General features: G+C 46.3%; 1 protein-coding gene across 5 annotated transcripts in view; it reads left to right on the top strand.

Moving 5' to 3' along the window:
- LOC110524902 (sex comb on midleg-like protein 2) overlaps positions 1-22261 on the top strand; it is a 60964-nt gene that overhangs the window by 11789 nt on the left and 26914 nt on the right. For all 5 annotated transcript variants that reach the window (XM_036979023.1, XM_036979020.1, XM_036979019.1 and 2 more), the window contains one exon: positions 10750-10838. In XM_036979023.1, coding sequence (XP_036834918.1) covers positions 10750-10838 — 89 coding nt within the window. The remainder of the gene's footprint in view (positions 1-10749; positions 10839-22261) is intronic.

Here is a 22261-nt window from a genome sequence, read left to right as displayed (position 1 = left end):
ACTATTTGAGTATCTGGAGCATCAGCATTTGTGGGTTCGATTACAGGCTCAAAATGGCCAAGGAACAAAGTACTTTCTTATGAAACTCGTCAGTCTATTCTTGTTCTGAGAAATGAAGGCTATTCCATGCGAGAAATTGCAAAGAAACTGAAGATCTGGTACAGCGCTGTGTACTACTCCCTTCACAGAACAGCGCAAACTGGCCCTAACCAGAATAGAAAGAGGAGTGGGAGGCCCCGGTGCACAACTGAGCAAGAGGACAGGGAACATTAGTGTCTAGTTTGAGAAACGGACGCCTCACAAGTCTTCAACTGGCAGCTTCATTAAATAGTACCCCCAAAACACCAGTCTCGACGTCAGCAGTGAAGAGGCTACTCCGGGATGCTGGCGTTCTAGGCAGAGTTCCTCTGTCCAGTGTCTGTTCTTTTGCCCATCTTAATCTTTAATTTTTATTGTCCAGTCTGAGATCTAGCTTTTTCTTTGCCAAATAGGAGTGGTGATATCGTCCACTATTATCCTCAGTAATTTTACATCCAAGTTGTCTGAACCCGTGACTTGTCATTGTTGACAGACAACAACAAAAAATTCACCTCTTCCACACTCAATTCACGGAATTCAAAATTATAATGCTTGTCTTTCATAATTTTGTCAGATGTTTATTTTTTATTTATTTGTATTTATTTGTTGAATTTCACCCCTTTTTCTCCCCAATTTCATGGTATCCAATTGTTGTAGTAGCTACTATCTTGTCTCATCGCTACAACTCCCGTATGGGCTCGGGAGACGAAGGTTGAAAGTCATGCGTCCTCCGATACACAACCCAACCAAGCCGCACTGCTTCTTAACACAGCGCACATCCAACCCAGAAGCCAGCCGCACCAATGCGCCGGAGGAAACACCGTGCACCTGGCCCAGCCTGCGCCCACTGCGCCCAGCCCACCGCTGGTGCGCGATGAGACAAGGACACCCCTACCGACCAACCCTTTCCTAACCCGGACGACGCTAGGCCAATTGTGCGTCGCCCCACGGACGTCACGGCCGGTTACGACAGAGCCTGGGCGCGAACCCAGGGACTATGATGGCACAGCTTACGCTGCAGTACAGCGCCCTTAACCACTGCGCCACCCGGGAGGCCCAATTTTGTCAGATTTACTTGGATGTGGTGTCAGTGCTTGTTGCTGGCATGTCATGCCTAAGTTTGCTAATCTTGCCAATGAAAAAATCATTAAAGTAGTTGGAAATATCAGTTGTTTTCGTGATGAATGAGCCGTCTGATTCAATTAATGATTTCTCAATTTGCAATACATTTGCCAGACTGATTTGCCATTCCATTTGCCTCATCCCTCTCAACTATACAATTTTTCATTTACCCATAAATCCGCTGGGTTTTAACTGTTTTTAGTCATTGTCTTAACAAAAAAATCCAGAAATGTTATACATTTATTTGCATTTTAATGAGGGGAAATAAGTATTTGACCCCCTCTCAATCAGAAAGATTTCTGGCTCCCAGAAATCCTCTTTTTATACAGGTGACGAGCTGAGATTAGGAGCACACTCTTAAAGGGAGTGTTCCTAATCTCAGTTTGTTACCTGTATAAAAGACACCTGTCCACAGAAGCAATCAATCAATCAGATTCCAAACTCTCCACCATGGCCAAGACCAAAGAGCTCTCCAAGGATGTCAGGGACAAGATTGTAGACCTACACAAGGCTGGAATGGGCTACAAGACCATCGCCAAGCAGCTTGGTGAGAAGGTGACAACAGTTGGTGCGATTATTCGCAAATGGAAGAAACCCTAAAGAACTGTCAATCTCCATCGGCCTGGGGCTCGATGCAAGATCTCACCTTGTGGAGTTGCAATGATCATGAGAACGGTGAGGAATCAGCCCAGAACTACACGGGAGGATCTTGTCAATGATCTCAAGGCAGCTGGGACCATAGTCACCAAGAAAACAATTGGTGACACACTACACCGTGAAAGACTGAAATCCTGCAGTCCCCCTGCTCAAGAAAGCACATATACATGCCCGTCTGAAGTTGTCCTCTGAATAATTCAGATGTTCATTGGCAAACTGGGTGAAAGTGTTGTGGTCAGTTGAGACCAAAATGGAGCTTTTTTGCATCAACTCAACTCGCCGTGTTGGAGGAGGAGGAATGCTGCCTATGACCCCAAGAACACCATCCCCACCGTCAAACATGGAGGTGGAAACATTATGCTTTGGGGGTGTTTTTCTGCTAAGGGGACAGGAAAACTTCACCGCATCAAAGGGACAATGGACGGGGCCATGTACCGTCAAATCTTGGGTGAGAACCTCCTTCCCTCAGCCAGGGCATTGAAAATGGGTCTTGGATGGGTATTCCAGCATGACAATGACCCAAAACACACGGCCAAGGCAACAAAGGAGTGGCTCAAGAAGAAGCACATTTTAAGGTCCTCGAGTGGCCTAGCCAGTCTCCAGACATTAATCCCATAGTAAATCTGTGGAGGGAGCTGAAGGTTTGAGTTGCCAAACATCAGCCTTGAAACCTTAATGACTTGGAGAATATCTGCAAAGAGGAGTAGGACAAAATCCCTCCTGAGATGTGTGCAAACTTGGTGGCCAACTACAATAAATGTCTGACCTCTGGGATTTCCAACAAGGGTTTTGCCACCAAGTACTAAGTACATTTTTGCAGAGGGATCAAATACTTATTTCCCTCATTAAAATGCAAATCAATTTATAACATTTTTGAGATGTGTTTTTCAGGATTTTTTTGTTGTTATTCTGTCTATCCATGTTCAAATAAACTTACCATTAAAATTGTAGACTGATCATTTCTTTGTCAGTGGGCAAACGTACAAAATCAGCAGGGGATCAAATTATTTTTTCCCCTCACTGTATTAGGGGTACATAAATTAAATTATTTACATTGTGTTTGCCAATGCACCTAAGATCATGTACATTTGCTGCAGCATTATGACAACTCATTGTCACAATGAGCTGGTCTTGGATCATTTACCAGTCATTTTTCAATGCAGCCTTGAAATGCGTGGACAGAGTCCAGGAACCAAGATTATTTGGATGGACTCCGTCATTCCTGTTATTATCTTCTGTTTCCAGAAGGTGTCAAAGTTAGCATTAAAAGTGACTCCAGCAGAGCTACAGTAGTATTTTAGCCAGATGTGTAATGCCAGCAGTCTGCTGAATCTTTCACACCCGCGGCCCAACGATGGTACTGGACCTGAAATTATTGGCAGTTTTTTTGGAGTATTTTAATGCTGAAATCAGTTAAATACATTTTCAAATGTTCTGAGCTAGCCCTCCTGATGTAGTTTTACCCCACATGGACTACGACAGTGTCAGCTCCCGGGCATATGTGGTAGAACAGTCGGAAGCAACCTTGTTATGTCCTGTACTTGTGCTCCTGGGTAGCACAGGTTTTTTGCCTTGGGGACCGAGATGTTTCTCACCGTAGAGCTGCCTATGATGACAACTGGTGATGTTGAATGGGCCGGTCTCAGGCTGCCTCATGGTCTGGTGAGGCTGGGAGCTCTAAGGATCAGAACCCGAGGTAGATGCCACCGGAGAGGGAGACAGAGCCGAGGACGAAGTCGCAGGTACCTCCGGATCCGATCTTGATTGGGAAGCCACCACAGACGAAGGCGCCGGAACCTCTGGATCCAGGGTGGCAAAGCTGTTTCTGGTCTGTCAGATCCAGGCTCAACATCTCCATGGAGACCCCTGTTGCCAGAGGACACCACCTTCGACTTCCACGGCGAGTGACGAACCTCCATGGCTGGTCGGTTGGGTCGAGATCAACTCCGTTCTCCAGGGAATGGAGGGACCCCTTCGAGGATGGAACCCTGCCTAGCACCGGCCAGTCGACTGTGGAGAGCGGCGTCCAGCTACTGGGGTGGAATAAAAATTAGGTGGGTTCCCCAGTAGCTTATGCAGTTTTGTACTTGCTTGCTAAGAGTCGCTACTTCGCTCCTATAGTCCTCCACAAGCAAGCACTTGCTACATTGAAAGTCAACGCGGTCCACATTGTCCCTGAACAAGGCAAAGTAAACGCAGCTCCTGCAACATTTGAAACGTTCAATAGCAGCCTCCATTTGAGACAGCTGAGCCAGCTAGGCTAGCTGGGCTTTCGCGTCTCTCCCCCTATATGGAATCTGGCAGGATCCCGGGACAGATGGCAGCGCTCACAGCAATTTAGCCCAACAGAGACGCAGGATTCAAAATAAAAGTATATAAAACAGTCAGCTTTTAAACCGATGTCTTTAGTTCAAGTTTCAGCGGTCAGTTCGACAGGTTTCAGTTTCGGCGTTCAACAACAACATACATAGGTAGCGAGGCTATTTTAAGGTGGTACTGGCACAGAGTCGGTGTGCGGGGCACAGGTTAGTCAAGGTAATATGTACATGTGGGTAGAGTTGGTGACTAGATAATATAAATAAACGAAGTAGCAGCAGCGTAAAAGTGGGGGGGGGGGGTAGCGTAAAAATGGGGGTGGGGGGACAATGTAAATAATCAGGGTCGCCATTTGATTAGCTGTTCAGTAGTCTTATGGCTTGGGGGTAGAAGCTGTTAAGAAGCCTCTTGGACCTAGACTTGGCATTCCGGTACCGCTTGCCGTGCGGTAGCAGAGAACAGTCTATGACTAGGGTGGCTGGAGTCTTCGACAATTTTTAAAGACTTCCTCTGACACTGCCTGGCATAGAGGTCCTGGGTGGCAGGAAGCTTGGCCCCAGTGATGTACTGGGCAGTACACACTACCCTCTGTAGTGTCTTGCGGTCGGAGGCCGAGCAGTTTCCATACCAGGCAGTGTCCTTAAAACAAGTCAAAATGAGGCTCAGTAGTGTGTGTGGCCTCCACGTGCTTGTATGACCTCCCTACAACGCCTAGGCATGCTCCTGATGAGGTGGCGGATGGTCTCCTGAGGGATCTCCTCCCAGACCTGGACTAAAGCATCCGCCAACTCCTGGACAGTCTGTGGTGCAACGTGGCGTTGGTGGATGGAGCGAGACATGATGTCCCAGATGTGCTCAATTGGATTCAGGTCTGGGGAAGTCCATAGCATCAATGCCTTCCTCTTGCAGGAACTGCTGACACACTCCAGCCACATGAGGTCTAGTATTGTCTTGCATTAGGAGGAACCCAGGGCCAACCGCACCAGCGTATGGTCTCACAAAGGGTCTGAGGATCTCATCTTGATACCTAATGGCAGTCAGGCTACCTCTGGCGAGCACATGGAGGGCTGTGTGGCCCCCCAAAGAAATGCCACCCCACACCATGACTGACCCACCGCCAAACCGGTCATGCTGGAGGATGTTGCAGGCAGCAGAACGTCTCCAGACTCTGTCACGTCTGTCACATGTGCTCAGTGTGAACCTGCTTTCATCTGTGAAGAGCACAGGGCGCCAGTGGCGAATTTGCCAATCTTGGTGTTCTCTGGCAAATGCCAAACGTCCTGCACGGTGTTGGGCTGTAAGCACAACCCCCACCTGTGGACGTCGGGCCCTCATACCACCCTCATGGAGTCTGTTTCTGACCGTTTGAGCAGACACATGCACATTTGTGGCCTGCTGGAGGTCATTTTGCAGGGCTCTGGCAGTGCTCCTCCTGCTCCTCCTTGCACAAAGGCGGAGGTAGCGGTCCTGCTGCTGGGTTGTTGCCCTCCTACGGCCTCCTCCACGTCTCCTGATGTACTGGCCTGTCTCCTGGTAGCGCCTCCATGCTCTAGACACTACGCTGACAGACACAGCAAACCTTCTTGCCACAGCTCGCATTGATGTGCCTTCCTGGATGAGCTGCACTACCTGAGCCACTTGTGTGGGTTGTAGACTCCGTCTCATGCTACCACTAGAGTGAAAGCACCGCTAGCATTCAAAAGTGACCAAAACATCAGCCAGGAAGCATAGGAACTGAGAAGTGGTCTGTGGTACCACCTGCAGAACCACTCCTTTATTGGGGGTGTCTTGCTAATTGCCTATAATTTCCACCTGTTGTCTATTCCATTTGCACAACAGCATGTGAAATTAATTGTCAATCAGTGTTGCTTTCTAAGTGGACAGTTTGATTTCACAGAAGTGTGATTGACTTGGAGTTACATTGTGTTTTAAGTGTTCCCTTTATTTTTTTGAGCAGTGTATGTATGGTCAGTGTGGGGACGACGTCATCGTGGCACTTATTGATGAAGCCAGTGACTGATGTGATGTACTCCTCAATGCCCTGGAAGAATCCCAGAACATATTCCAGGCCTGTGCTAGCAAAACAGTCCTGTAGCTTAGCATCTGCGTCATCTGACCAGTTCTTTATTGACCGAGTCACTGGTTCTTCCTGCTTTAGTTTTGGCTTGTAAGCGGGAATCAGTAGGATAGAATTATGGTCAGATTTTCCAAATGGAGGGCGAGGGAGAGCTTTGTACCCGTCTGTGTGTGGAGTAAAGGTGGTCTATAGTTTTATTTATATATATATATATAAGATATCACCCCCTGGTTGCACAGTTAACTTCTTAGGGCTGCAATCCCGTTAACGGGATCGATATGACAACAGCCAGTGAAAGTGCAGGGCGCCAAATTCAAAACAACAGAGATCTCATAATTAAAATTCCTCAAACATACATGTATTTTATACCGTTTTAAAGGTAATCTTGTTGTTAATCCCACCACAGTGTCTGATTTTCAAATAGGCTTTACAGTGAAAGCAACACAAATAATTGTTAGGTCACCAACAAGCCAAAGAAAAACTCAGCCATTTTTCAAGCCAAAGAGTCACAAAAAGCACAAATAGAGAAAAAATTAATCACTGACCTTGGATGATCTTCATCAGATGACACTCATAGGACTTCATGTTACACAATACATGTATGTTTGATAAAGTTCATATTTATATAAAAAAATCAGAGTATACATTGGCGCGTTACGTTCACTAGTTCCAAAAACATCCGGTGATATTGCAGAGAGCCACATCATTACAGAAATCCTCATTATAAATGACAATGAAAATTCAAGTGTTAAATATGGAAATATAGATATACCTCTCCTTAATGCAAACGCTGTGTCAGATTTCAAAAAAACTTTACGGAAAAAGCAAACCATGCAATAATCTGAGACGGCGCTCAGAAAACAAATACAATTTTCCGCCATGTTGGAGTCAACAGAAATCAGAAATGACATTATAAATATTCCCTTACCTTTTGATGATCTTCATCAGAATGCACTCCCAGGAATCGCAGTTCCACAGAAATGCTTGATTTGTTTGATAATGTCTGTTGGATAAATGGTACTGTAGGTCCAGGTAGTCACATCTATAGATGTTTGTTGGTTAAATAGTGATTTTAATGAATGGAACCAATTTGGAGAGGCAGTTTGGAAAGGACGTGGAGGGAGCACCGCTCCACAACTCCGCTCACGTACTCTGATCCGTTGGACATTCTGCTCTAATTTCTGATCCGAGTAATTGTTTGATATTGTGATTTTAATTTTTTTTTTTACTTGTCCGCATAAACAACTTAAATCTATGCAGCGTTTTTTGTCCTTGTCCCGGACAAGGGGACAATCAATCGTTAAGGTTTAGCACTGAAAACACAAAATGCCAAACACAATCATATGACAAAAACACATTGCTAATGACACATCTGATAATATAGACCAGGGTTTCTTAAACTATGGCTCGGGATCCAAAGTGGGCCCTGGGCATGTGAGACATGAAATGTATATAATCGCGCACTGTTTCTTCTTCATTTGAATCATGATTTGGGTCACGGGAGGACGGTCAATTTCTAATTTGGGTCTCCAGCTGAAAAAGTTTAACAAACCCCTGATATAGACCATTCATAGGCTATATGCAAATATATGATCTTGTTGCCACCTGATGCACATTCAGATGTCATAAATCAGCACTGCAGAGCTCTCCTTGTCCTCTGGCGTGCCTTGATTGTATTACTGTTGATGATATCTGGAAATGTGCATGTACACCCTGACCCATCTACTGTTTGCTAGAGCACAGGTCAGATTTGGGGCTGTCTGCTTCACTGATTTCTGCTTTTGTAAAAGCCTGGGTTTTCTGCACGTTGACACTAGAAGCATATTACCTAAAATGGATCAATTAAAAGTGGGTTCACAGCTCCAATCCAGATGTGTTGGTCATTACTGAGACGTGGTTAAGAAATAGTGTTTTGAATACTGATGTTAACCTTTCTGGTTATAACCATTTTCTTCAAGACAGATCTTGTGGTGGAGTGGCTTTACCAAGGATCACCTTCAGTGATCAGGTTGTCTCCACCAAGTCTGTCCCCAAACAACTTGATTTGCTGGTTTTTAGCATTAAACTTTCAAATCGCTCTTTGTTGACTGTTGCTGGATGCTATTGTCCTCCATCAGCACTGGCCTGTACCCTATCTGCCCTAAGCTCTCTCCTGGCCCCTTACACTAAGTCTGAATTTGTCCTGCTTGGTGACCTAAACTGGGACATGTTTAAACTGCCTGACCAAGTCCTAAAGCAATGGGACTCCCTAAATCTTTCTCAGATTATCATCAATCCCACAAGGTATGACTCCAAACAACCAGAACAGGCTACTCTCCTCTTTTATCCTCACAAATAATCCTGATTGCTATCAGTCTGGTGTTTTCTGTAATGGCCTCACTGTTTTACAACCTGTGTTCGTAATGGCTGCTCAGTGAAATGACCTGTCCTGATTGGTCATAAATGCTTGCTAAAAAACTTTTAATGAGCAAGCCTTCCTTCATGATCTGGCCTCTGTAAAATGGTATAGAATCAGCTTGATCCCCTCTGTCAAATCAAATCAAATTTATTTATATAGCCCTTCGTACATCAGCTGATATCTCAAAGTGCTGTACAGAAACCCAGCCTAAAACCCCAAACAAAACTCTCTAGAAAGGCCCAAACCTAGGAAGAAACCTAGAGAGGAACCAGGCTATGAGGGGTGGCCAGTTCTCTTCTGTCTGTGCCGGGTGGAGATTATAACAGAACATGGCCAAGATGTTCAAATGTTCATAAATGACCAGCATGGTCAAAAAATAATAATCACCGTAGTTGTCGAGGGTGCAGCAAGTCAGCACATCAGGAGTAAATGTCAGTTGGCTTTTCATAACCGATCATTAAGAGTATCTCTACCACTCTTGCTGTCTCTAGAGAGTTGAAAACAGCAGGTCTGGGACAGGTAGCACGTCCGGTGAACAGGTCAGGATTCCATAGCCTCAGGCAGAACAGTTGAAACTGGAGCAGCAGCACGGCCAGGTGGACTGGGGACAGCAAGGAGTCATCATGCCAGGTAGTCCTGAGGCATGGTCCTTGGGCTCAGGTCCTCCGAGAGAGTTAGAGAGAGCATACTTAAATTCACACAGGACACCGGATAAGACGGGAGAAGTACTCCAGATATAGCAAACTTACCCTAGCCCCCGACACAAACTACTCCAACATAAATACTGGAGACTGAGACAGGCGGGGTCTGGAGACACTGTGGCCCATCTGATGATACCCCCAGACAGGGCCAAACAGGAAGGATATAACCCCACCCACTTTGCCAAAGCACAGCCCCCACACCACTAGAGGGATATCTTCAATCACCAACTTACCATCCTGAGACAAGGCCGAGTATAGCCCACAAAGATCTCCGCCACGGCACAACCCAAGGGGGGGCGCCAACCCAGACAGGAAGATCACGTCAGTGACGCACCCCTCCTAGGGACGGCATGAAAGAGCACCAGTAAGCCAGTGACTCAGCCCCTGTAATAGGGTTAGAGGCAGAGAATCCCAGTGGAAAGAGGGGAACTGTGGTTTGGTAAGAAGAATGCCCCTCGTCCCACAGGTGTTATTACTACCTCTGAGGGTTTAGTGCTTGAGGTAGTCACGTCATACAAGTACTTGGGAGTATTGCTAGACGGTGCACTGTTGTTCTCTCGGCACATATCAAAGCTGCAGGCTAAAGTTAAATCTAGACCTGGTTTCCTCTATCGTAATCGCTCCTCTTTCACCCCAGCTGCCATACTAACCCTGATTCAGATGGCCATCCTACCCATGCTAGATTACGGAGACATAATTTATAGATCGGCAGGTAAGGGTATTCTCGTGCGGCTGGATGCTCTTTACCAATTGGCCATGAGATTTGCCACCAATGCTCCTTATAGGACACATCACTGCACTCTATACTCCTCTGTAAACTGGTCATTTCTGTATACTCGTCGCAAGAGCCACTGGTTGATGCTTATTTACAAAACCCTCTTAGGCCTCACTCCCCCCATCTGAGATATCTAATAAAGCCCTCATCCTCCACATACAACACCCATTCTGCCAATCACATTCTGTTAAAGGTCCCCAAAGCACACACATCCCTGGGTCGCTCGTCTTTTCAGTTCGCTGCAGCTAGTGACTTGAACGAGCTGCAACAAACACTTAAACTGGACAGTTTTATCTCAATCGCTTCATTCTAAGACTCAATCATGGACACTTACATTACACAAAGCAGCAACAACTGTCAGTATTGTTGTCTCTACCTTCTTGCCCTTTGTGCTGTTGCGTGTGCCCAATAATGTGTGTACCCTGTTTTGTGCTGCTACCATGTTGTCATGTTATGTTGCTACCATGCTGTGTTGTCATGTGTTGCTGCCTTGTTATGTTGCTGTCTTAGGTCTCTATGTAGTGTTGTGTCTCACCTGTTGTGGTGTGCGTTTTGTCCTATTTATTTTGTATTTATTCTTTGAATCCCAGGAGAAGCCTTTCTAAACATTGTGTGTTTTCTGCAGGCTTCAGAATGAACGCGTCTTCCTGGCCCATGTTTCTGCTGAGAACCCTGAATGGAGCAGAGATGGCCCCGGCTACCGCTTTTAAAAAGGTACGCAAACCTTAATCTATTCACTGAGTATACAAAACATTATGAACACCTGCTCTTTCCATGACCAGGAGAATCCAGGTGAAAGGTATGATCCCTTATTGATGTCACTTGTTAAAAAAACCTCGGGACCAACACTTCACATGTTGCGTTTTATATTTTTGTTCAGTGGAGATTAAAAAGCTACACAGACCTTTATATATAGATTAAAAAGTTACCCAAACCTTCATATAAACAGTACAAGTCAAAAGCTTAGACATGCCTACTCATTCCAGGGGTTCCATGACCAGATGCTGCTGGAAGTGGTGTTGGAGGGCCAGTAGGAGGCACTCTTTCCTCTGGTCTAAAAAATATCCCAATGCCCCAGGGCAGTGTTTGGGGACACTGCCCTGTGTAGGGTGCCGTTTTTCGGATGGGACGTTAAACGGGTGTCCTGACTCTGAGGTCATTAAAGATCCCATGGCACTTATCGTAAGAGTAGGGGTGTTATCCTTTCTAGTGCAGGCGTTCCGCTAGCGGAACCCCACGAGGCTGCCACAAGGCAGCGTGCGAAATTCAAAAATATTTTTTGAAATATGTAACTTTCACACATTAACAAGTACAATACAGCAAATGAAAGATAAACATCTTGTTAATCTACCCATGGTGTCCGATTTCAAAAAATATTTACAGCGAAAGCACAACATATGATTATGGTAGGTCATAGCAGAGTCAAAAAACAGCCATTTTTCCAGCCAAAGTTAGGAGTCACAAAAAGCAGAAATATAGATACAATTAATCACTAACCTTTGATCTTCATCAGATGACACTCATAGGGCATCATGTTACACAATACATGTATGTTTTGTTCAATAATGTGCATATTTATATCCAAAAATCTCTGTTTACATTGTCGCGTTACGTGCAGTAATGTTTTGATTCCAAAAGGTCCTGTGATTTTGCAGAAATACTCATAATAAACATTGATAAAAGATACAAGTGTTATTCACAGAATTAAAGAGACTTATCCTCTATGCAAACGCTGTGTCAGATTTTAAAAAAACTTTACGGAAAAAGCATAATCTGTGAACGGTGCTCAGAGCCCAAATTCAGCCAAAGAAAAGTCCTCCATTTTGTAGTCAACATAAGTTTGAAAAACCACTAAATATTCACTTACCTTTGATCTTCATCAGAAGGCACTCCCAGGAATCCCAGTTCGACAATAAATTACTGTTTTGTTCCATAAAGCCCATCATTTAGCCACTTGTTGTTAGCATGTTCAGCCCAGTAATCCATCTTCATGAGGCGCGAGCATTTCCTCCAGACAAAAACTCAAAAAGTTCTCTTACAGGTTGTATGATATATGCAATCAATCTTTAGTATGTTTTTAACATAAATCATCAAGGTTCCAACCGGAGAATTTCATTGTCTGAAGAAAAGCATTGGAACGGGAGCTAACTCTCTTGTGACCGCGCGTCATGAGACCGAGGCTCTCTGCCAGACCACTCACTAAAAGAGCTCCTATGAGCCCCTCCTTTATAGTAGAGTCCTAAAACCAGTATCTAAAGACGGTGACATCTAGTGGAAGCCCTAGGAAGTGCAAGCACATCCATATCTAACAGGGATTTCAATAGGCACTGTTTTGAAAATCGATTTCTCACTTCCTGTTTGGATTTCTTCTCAGGTTTTTGCTTGCCATATGAGTTCTGTTATACTCACAGACATCATTCAAGCTGTTTTAGAAACTTCAGTGTTTTCTATCCAATACTACTAATAATATGCATATATTAGCATCTGGGACAGAGTAGGAGGCAGTTCAGTTTGGGCACGCTATTCATCCAAAAGTGAAAATGCTACCCCCTACCCCAAAAGAGTTAACCCCGGTGTCCTGGCTAAATTCCCAAGCTGTCCCTCATACCATCATTGTCACCTAATCATCCCCAGCTTACAATTGGCTCATTCATCCCCTTCATCTCCCCTGTAACTATTCCCCAGGTCGTTGCTGTAAATGAGAACGTGTTCTCAGTCCACTTACCTGGTAAAATAATGGTAAAAAAAGTGTTTTTGGGGCATAAATGTCTTCTCAAACGTGAGCTTACATGTGCCATAATAACGAACATGTATACCATCTGTAAATACGAATAACTGATAAAATTACGAGCCTTGTTGTTTAAGCCACAGAAAAAGTTGAGAACCTTCCCACTAGCCATGATTGGTTGAGATAATGAGTGGGCTGGACTTGAGAGAGAAGTTCGAATTGGTCTGCCATATTCAAGGCGTCAGTCTGTGTTGTTAATCCTGTCGAATGCGACTTTATATAAAATGTATTGTGTAGTGGAGCTGCATACGTGTTGTTCTCCACATTCTGGAGGATCAAGTTTTGAAATCAGGTGAATTAGAGTATGATAGCTAAAGAGATGGAGAAAACACCTGTCATCTTCAAATTAAGGGCAACCGTGGTATGGCATTCCTAACAGGGAGATGCGTCCATGATGCATGTTGATTTATGTAGCTAAGATTGTCTAGTGTTAGCTAGCTACATTTTCAGTTATTACACATTTCTAATTTTGACAAAGTGGTTTCATTTTAAGCTAATTTGTACTGTTAGCTACCTAGCTAATGTTAGCTGGGGTTAGGGTTAGGGTCGTTTTTCAGTCTCTCGGTCCCTGCTTTAATGTACCTGTACTGACCTCGCCTTCTGGATGATAGCAGGGTGAACAGGCAGTGGCTTGGCTGGTTGTTGTCCTTGATGATCCTTTTGGCCTTCCTGTGACATCGGGTGGTGTAGGTGTCCTGGAGGGCAGGTAGTTTGCCCCCGGTGATGCGTTGTGCAGACCACACCACCCTCTGGAGAGCCTTGTGGTTGAGGGCGGTGCAGTTGCCGTACTAGGCAGTGATACAGCCCGACAGGATGCTCTCGATTGTGCATCTGTAAAAGTTAATGAGGGTTTTAGGTGACAAGCCAAATTTCTTCAGCCTCTCGAGGTTGAAGAGGTGCTGTTGCACATTCTTCACCACGCTGTCTGTGTGTGTGGACCATTTCAGTTTGTCTGTGATGTGTATGCCGAGGAACTTACAACTGTCCACCTTATCCACTACTGTCCGATGTGGATGGGGTGCTCCCTCTGCTGTTTCCTGAAGTCCACAATCATCTCCTTTGTTTTGTTGACGTTGAGTGAGCGGTTATTTTCTTGACACCACACTCCGAGGGCCCTCACCTCCTCCCTGTAGGCCGTCTCGTTGTTGGCAATCAAGCCTACCACTGTTGTGTCTGCAAACTTGATGATTGAGTTGGAGGCGTGCATAGCTACGCGGTCATGGGTGAACAGGAAGTATTGAAGAGGGCTGAGAACGCACCCTTGTGGGGCCCCAGTGTTGAGGATCAGAGGGGTGGAGATGTTGTTTCCTACCTTCACCACCTGGTGGTGGCCCATCAAAGTCCAGGACCCAAGGTCTCAAGCTTACTGACGAGTTTGGAGGGTACTATGGTGTTAAAGGCTGAGCTGAGCAATGAAAAGCTGAGCAATGAACAGCATTCTTACATAGGTTTTCATCTTGTCCAGATGGAATAGGGCAGGGTGATGGCGATTGCATCGTCTGTGGACCTATTGGGGTGGTAATCAAATTGGAGTAGGTCTCGGGTATCAGGTAGTGTGGAGGTGATATGATCCTTGACTAGTCTGGGACAGCAGGTAGCCTAGGGGTTACAGCGTTGGGACAGTAACCGAAAGGTTGCTAGATCGAATCCCCGAGCTGACTAGGTAAAAATCTGTCATTCTGGCCCTGAACAAGGCAGTTAACCCACTGTTCCCAGGCCGTCATTGTAATTAAGAATGTGTTCTTAATTGACTTGCCTAGTTGAAGGTTAAATAAAATAAAAATTGTCTTTCAAAGCACTTCATGATGATGGAGAGCGATAGTCATTTAGTTCAGTTACCTTAGCTTTCTTGGAAACAGGAACAATGTTGACAATCTTGATGCATTGATTGAATATGTCCGTAAATATGTCGCATGCTCTGCGACTGGAAACATGACCGAATACAAACAGTGCAGACCAGCCAGCCAGCCAGCCATCCAGTCGCCTTGCCATGATTGAAAGTGGTGGTTCGCGCTTTCAGTTTTGCGCGAATTATGATGCAATGGTCCAAAAGGCTACCAGCTCATGTCGCGCATTCGATATGCTGATTAGAATTTTGGAAGCGTTGTTCTCAGAATAGCTTAAAATCCCCAGCTACAATAAATGCAGCCTCATGATATATGGTTTACATAGAGTCCAGCGAAGTCCCTTCAGGGCTGTCGAGGTATCTGCTTTGGGGGGTGGTGGGGGCGCATTTGATTGTAAGGAATTCTAGGTCAGGTGAACGAAAGGGCTTGCGTTCCTATATGTTGTTATGATTACACCGTGAGTCGTTAATCATAAGACATACCACCCCGCCCTTCTTCTTACCAGAGAGATGTTTGTTTCTGTCGGCGTGATGCATGAAGAAACCGGGTGGCTGTACCTACTCTGACAACATATCCCGAGTGAGCCATGCTTCCGTGAAACAGAATGTTACAATCTCTGATGTCTCTCTGGAACGCAACTCGTCCCCTAATTTCGTCCACCTTGTTGTCTAGAGATTGGACATTGGCGAGTAGTATACTCGGAAGTGGTGGATGGTGTGCTCGCCTTCTAAGTCTGACCAGTAGGCCGCTTCCTCTGCCTCTCCTGCGGCGACCACGTTGTTTTGGGTTAGCCTCTGGGATAAGATCCCATGTCCAGGGTGGAAGTCCGAACAAAGTATCCGCTTTGGAAGAGTCGTTTTCCTGGTCGTTATGTTGGTAAGTTGACGCCCCTTTTATTTCCAATAGTTCTTCCCTGCTGTATGTAATAACACTTGAGGTTTTCTGGGCTTACTCTGTAAGAAATAATACATAAAAAAACAAAATACTGCGTAGTTTCCTAAGGACCTGAAGTGAGGCCAGTTAGTCTAGTCTCATGTTAGCTAGCTAACATTGGACCTGGTTGGTTAGCTCCCAGCACTGTGGCATTGTTGCCACTTTGTTCATTGTTGTTTAACTAGTTAATGTTAGCTGGCTGGCTCGTTAGCTAATGTTATGCGTGTGATTTTAAACGTTGTTTACCTATTGTTAGGTTCTTATTTTTCAGAGTAAATAACTCACTGACACTAGAGAAGCTTTAACCAAGTTTAATTCTTCCCAAAGGTTCTGTGCAGCTGTAATCAGACAGCAAAACATTTCTCACTTCAGTTATTTACATCCTACACTCCCTCTCTCCAATCCTTACAGTTTATGGCTCTACAGGAAGCTAATAAAGAGGGTAACAGGATAACAAACCTTTATTACTCCCTTCAGGTGATCTGTCCTCACCTCCTGACAACCACAGATGTCCATTGGTTTTTCTTCAGAGAACCATTAACTTCTGACATAACCCACTCTTTCATTTCCTATCTCAATGATCAAAGTTTAGCCGATTACAACACTAGCAAGGTTCAGTGTTTAGCGAGCTAGCTATATGTCTTAAGCTAAAGTGTACTGTTAGCTAGCTAGCTAATGATATTTGTTTCCCAAAGCTGTTTGCTTTTCTATTTAGAGCCGAATGTTAGGCAGTGTTGGCACTTTGTTGTTTAACTAGCTAAAGTTAGCTGGCTGGCTCGTTAGCTAACATTTTGTGACGTGTGTACAATACCCATTGAATATGGCCGGTGTCAGTAAACGTCTGCAAAAAAGCTAAATTAAATTGTTGCCAGCAGAGCTGGTTAGGCTGTTTTCATGTTATCCAGAGGTTAAAAAATGATCTGCCCGAGCGTCAAGTGTGCTCTTCGAGATTCGAAACAAGATGGGTGGGGCTAAAGCGTAAGAGGGTGTGAACGATGGTGAATGGGTGTAGACAAAGAAGAGCTCTTCACTAGATACGTTAGCTAACGAGCCAGCCCCTCTCCCCTGTAACTATTCCCCAGGTCATTGCTGTAAATGAGGATGTGTTCTCAGTCAACTTACCTGGTAAAATAAGAATGTATAAGGTACCCAGACCTTCATATACTCACCATATGATTTGTAATTGTGTCAGGGTATTGCAATCTAATGATGGCAACACTGTTGTACATGATTAATTCCTCTGTTTGGAAGTCTCTCTCTGTGCGTGTCTCTCTCTGTGCGTGTCTCTCTCTGTGCGTGTCTCTCTCTGTGCGTGTCTCTCTCTGTGCGTGTCTCTCTCTGTGCGTGTCTCTGTGTGTCGTCGTCTCTGTGTGTGTGTCGTCGTCTCTGTGTGTGTGTGTGTCGTCGTCTCTGTGTGTGTGTCGTCGTCTCTGTGTGTGTCGTCGTCTCTGTGTGTGTGTCGTCGTCTCTGTGTGTGTGTCGTCGTCTCTGTGTGTGTGTCGTCGTCTCTGTGTGTGTCGTCGTCTCTGTGTGTGTCGTCGTCTCTGTGTGTGTCGTCGTCTCTGTGTGTCGTCGTCTCTGTGTGTGGCGTCGTCTCTGTGTGTCGTCGTCTCTGTGTGTCGTCGTCTCTGTGTGTCGTCGTCTCTGTGTGTGTCGTCGTCTCTGTGTGTGTCGTCGTCTCTGTGTGTGTCGTCGTCTCTGTGTGTGTCGTCGTCTCTGTGTGTGTCGTCGTCTCTGTGTGTGTCGTCGTCTCTGTGTGTGTCGTCGTCTCTGTGTGTGTCGTCGTCTCTGTGTGTCGTCGTCTCTGTGTGTCGTCGTCGTGTGTGTCGTCGTCGTGTGTGTGTGTCGTCGTGTGTGTGTCGTCGTGTGTGTGTGTGTCGTCGTGTGTGTCGTCGTGTGTGTGTGTGTCGTTGTGTCTCTGTGTGTGTGTCGTTGTGTCTCTGTGTGTGTCGTCGTCTCTGTGTGTCGTCGTCGTTTGTGTGTGTGTGTCGTTGTGTGTGTGTCGTTGTGTGTGTGTCGTTGTGTGTGTGTCGTTGTGTGTGTGTCGTGGTGTGTGTGTGTCGTTGTGTGTGTGTGTCTCTGTGTGTCGTTGTGTCTCTGTGTGTCGTTGTGTCTCTGTGTGTCGTTGTGTCTCTGTGTGTGTCGTTGTGTCTCTGTGTGTGTCGTTGTGTCGTGTGTGTCGTTGTGTCGTGTGTGTCGTTGTGTGTGTGTGTCGTTGTGTGTGTGTGTGTCGTTGTGTGTGTGTGTGTCGTTGTGTGTGTGTGTGTCGTTGTGTGTGTGTGTGTCGTTGTGTGTGTGTGTCGTTGTGTTGTGTGTGAGTCGTGTGTGTGTGTCGTTGTGTTGTGTGTGAGTCGTGTGTGTGTGTCGTTGTGTTGTGTGTGTGTGTGAGTCGTTGTGTGTGTGAGTCGTTGTGTGTGTGTGAGTCGTTGTGTGTGTGTGAGTCGTTGTGTGTGTGTGTGAGTCGTTGTGTGTGTGAGTCGTTGTGTGTGTGTGTGTGTGTGTCGTGTGTGTGTGTGTGTCGTGTGTGTGTGTGTGTCGTTGTGTGTGTGGTTGTGTGTGTCGTTGTGTGTCATTGTGTCTGTGTGTGTGTGTCGTGTCTCTGTGTGTCGTTGTGTCTCTGTGTGTGTCGTTGTGTCTCTGTGTGTGTCGTTGTGTGTCTCTGTGTTTGTGTGTGTCGTTGTGTCGTGTGTGTCGTTGTGTGTGTGTGTCGTTGTGTGTGTGTGTCGTTGTGTGTGTGAGTCGTTGTGTGTGTCGTTGTGTGTGTGTCGTTGTGTGTGTGTCGTTGTGTGTGTCGTGGTGTGTGTGTGTGTCGTGGTGTGTGTGTGTGTCGTGGTGTGTGTGTGTGTCGTGGTGTGTGTGTGTGTCGTGGTGTGTGTGTGTGTCGTTGTGTGTGTGTGTCTCTGTGTGTGTGTGTCTCTGTGTGTCGTTGTGTCTCTGTGTCGTTGTGTCTCTGTGTGTCGTTGTGTCTCTGTGTGTCGTTGTGTCTCTGTGTGTGTGTGTGTGTGTGTCTGTGTCGGTGTGTCTCTGTGTGTGTCGTTGTGTCTCTGTGTGTGTCGTTGTCACTGTGTGTCGTTGTGTCTCTGTGTGTGTCGTTGTCACTGTGTGTCGTTGTGTCTCTGTGTGTGTGTGTGTCGTTGTGTCGTTGTGTCTCTGTGTGTGTCGTTGTGTCTCTGTGTGTGTCGTTGTGTCTCTGTGTGTGTCATTGTGTCTCTGTGTGTCGTTGTCTCTGTGTGTGTCTGTGTGTGTCGTTGTGTCTCTGTGTGTGTCGTTGTGTCTCTGTGTGTGTCGTTGTGTCGCTGTGTCTCTGTGTGTGTCGTTGTGTCTTTGTGTGTGTGTCGTTGTGTCTTTGTGTGTGTGTCGTTGTGTCTCTGTGTGTGTCGTTGTGTCTGTGTGTGTCGTTGTGTCTCTGTGTGTGTCGTTGTGTCTCTGTGTGTGTCGTGTCTCTGTGTGTGTGTGTGTGTGTGTCGTTGTGTCTCTGTGTGTGTGTCTCTGTGTGTGTCTGTGTGTCGTTGTGTCTCTGTGTGTCGTTGTGTGTCGTTGTGTCTCTGTGTGTGTGTGTCGTTGTGTGTGTGTGTCGTTGTGTGTGTGTGTCGTTGTGTGTGTGTGTCGTTGTGTGTGTGAGTCGTTGTGTGTGTGAGTCGTGTGTGTGTGTCGTTGTGTCGTGTGTGTGTCGTTGTGTCGTGTGTGAGTCGTTGTGTGTGTGTGAGTCGTTGTGTCGTGTGTGTGTGTGTGTGTGTGTGTCGTTGTGTGTGTGTGTCGTTGTGTGTGTGGTTGTGTGTGTCGTTGTGTGTGTGTGGTTGTGTGTGTGTGTGTGTGTGTGTGTCGTTGTGTGTCATTGTGTCTGTGTGTGTGTGTCGTGTCTCTGTGTCGTTGTGTCTCTCTGTGTGTCGTTGTGTCTCTGTGTGTCGTTGTGTCTCTGTGTGTCGTTGTTTGTGTTTGTGTGTGTGTCTCTGTGTTTGTGTGTGTGTCGTTGTGTCGTTGTGTCGTGTGTGTCGTGTGTGTCGTGTGTGTCGTTGTGTGTGTCGTTGTGTGTGTCGTTGTGTGTCTCTGTGTGTCTCTGTGTGTGTGTGTGTGTGTGTCGTTGTGTGTGTGTGTGTCGTTGTGTGTGTGTGTGTGTCGTGTGTGTGTGTCGTGTCGTTGTGTGTGTGTGTCGTGTCGTTGTGTGTGTGTCGTGGTGTGTGTGTGTCGTGGTGTGTGTGTGTGTGTCGTTGTGTCTGTGTGTGTGTGTCTCTGTGTGTCGTTGTGTCTCTGTGTGTCGTTGTGTCTCTGTGTGTGTCTCTGTGTGTGTCTGTGTGTGTGTCTCTGTGTGTGTCGGTGTGTCTCTGTGTGTGTCGGTGTGTCTCTGTGTGTGTCGTTGTGTCTCTGTGTGTGTCGTTGTGTCTCTGTGTGTGTCGTTGTGTCTCTGTGTGTGTGTGTGTGTCGTTGTGTCTCTGTGTGTGTGTATGTGTGTGTCGTTGTGTCTCTGTGTGTGTCTGTGTGTCGTTGTGTCTCTGTGTGTGTCGTTGTGTCGCTGTGTCTCTGTGTGTCGTTGTGTCTTTGTGTGTGTGTCGTTGTGTCTTTGTGTGTGTGTCGTTGTGTCTCTGTGTGTGTCGTTGTGTCTCTGTGTGTGTCGTTGTGTCTGTGTGTGTCGTTGTGTCTCTGTGTGTGTGTGTGTCGTTGTGTCATTGTGTCTGTGTGTGTGTCTGTGTGTGTCGTTGTGTCTCTTTGTGTGTGTCGTGTCTCTTTGTGTGTCGTTGTGTCTCTTTGTGTGTCTCTGTGTGTCGTTGTGTGTGTCGTTGTGTCTCTGTGTGTCTCTGTGTGTGAGTCGTTGTGTGTGTGTGTGTGTGTGTGAGTCGTTGTGTGTGAGTCGTTGTGTGTGTGTGTGAGTCGTTGTGTGTGTGTGTGAGTCGTTGTGTGTGTGTGTGAGTCGTTGTGTGTGTGTGTGAGTCGTTGTGTGTGTGTGTGAGTCGTTGTGTGTGTGTGTGTGAGTCGTTGTGTGTGAGTCGTTGTGTGTGAGTCGTTGTGTGTGTGTGTGTGTGTCGTTGTGTCTCTGTGTGTCGTTGTGTGTGTGTCGTTGTGTCTCTGTGTCGTTGTGTCTCTGTGTGTCGTTGTGTCTCTGTGTGTGTCGTTGTGTCTCTGTGTGTGTCGTTGTGTCTCTGTGTGTGTCGTGTCTCTGTGTGTGTGTGTGTGTCGTTGTGTCTCTGTGTGTGTGTCTCTGTGTGTGTCTGTGTCGTTGTGTCTCTGTGTGTCGTTGTGTCGTGTGTCGTTGTGTGTGTCGTTGTGTCTCTGTGTGTGTCGTTGTGTGTGTGTGTGTGTCGTTGTGTGTGTGTGTCGTTGTGTGTGTCGTTGTGTGTGTGTGAGTCGTGTGTGTGTGTCGTTGTGTCGTGTGTGTCGTTGTGTGTGTGTGAGTCGTTGTGTGTGTGAGTCGTTGTGTGTGTGTGTGTCGTTGTGTGTGTGTGTGTGTGTGTCGTTGTGTGTGTGTGTCGTTGTGTGTGTCGTTGTGTGTGTCGTTGTGTGTGGTTGTGTGTGTGTGTGTGTGTGTGTGTGTCGTTGTGTGTCATTGTGTCTGTGTGTGTGTGTCGTGTCTCTGTGTGTCGTTGTGTCTCTCTGTGTGTCGTTGTGTCTCTGTGTGTCGTTGTGTGTCTCTGTGTTTGTGTTTGTGTGTGTGTCTCTGTGTGTGTGTGTGTGTGTGTGTCGTTGTGTGTGTGTGTCGTTGTGTGTGTGTGTCGTTGTGTGTGTGTGTGTTTCGTTGTGTGTGTGTCGTGTCGTTGTGTGTGTCGTGTCGTTGTGTGTGTCGTGTCGTTGTGTGTGTGTGTCGTGTCGTTGTGTGTGTGTCGTGGTGTGTGTGTGTGTGTCGTTGTGTCTGTGTGTGTGTCTCTGTGTGTCGTTGTGTCTCTGTGTGTCGTTGTGTCTCTGTGTGTCGTTGTGTCTCTGTGTGTGTCTCTGTGTGTGTCTGTGTGTGTGTCTCTGTGTGTGTCGGTGTGTCTCTGTGTGTGTGTGTGTGTTGTGTCTCTGTGTGTGTGTATGTGTGTGTCGTTGTGTCTCTGTGTGTGTCGTTGTGTCTCTGTGTGTGTCGTTGTGTCTCTGTGTGTGTCGTTGTGTCTCTGTGTGTGTCGTTGTGTCTCTGTGTGTGTCGTTGTGTCTCTGTGTGTCGTTGTGTCGCTGTGTCTCTGTGTGTCGTTGTGTCTTTGTGTGTGTGTCGTTGTGTCTCTGTGTGTCGTTGTGTCTCTGTGTGTGTCGTTGTGTCTCTGTGTGTGTCGTGTCTCTGTGTGTGTGTGTGTCGTTGTGTCATTGTGTCTGTGTGTGTGTCTGTGTGTGTCGTTGTGTCTCTTTGTGTGTGTCGTGTCTCTTTGTGTGTCGTTGTGTCTCTGTGTGTCGTTGTGTGTGTCGTTGTGTCTCTGTGTGTCTCTGTGTGTGAGTCGTTTGTGTGTGTGTGTGTGTCGTTGTGTGTGTGTGTGTCGTTGTGTGTGTGTGTGTGAGTCGTTGTGTGTGTGTGTGAGTCGTTGTGTGTGTGTGTGAGTCGTTGTGTGTGTGTGTGTGAGTCGTTGTGTGTGTGTGTGTGAGTCGTTGTGTGTGTGTGTGTGAGTCGT

Source organism: Oncorhynchus mykiss, chromosome 5 (assembly GCF_013265735.2).
Source record: "Oncorhynchus mykiss isolate Arlee chromosome 5, USDA_OmykA_1.1, whole genome shotgun sequence".
NCBI classification, from domain to species: Eukaryota; Metazoa; Chordata; class Actinopteri; order Salmoniformes; family Salmonidae; genus Oncorhynchus; species Oncorhynchus mykiss.
This window is presented reverse-complemented; position numbering and strand designations above follow the sequence as displayed.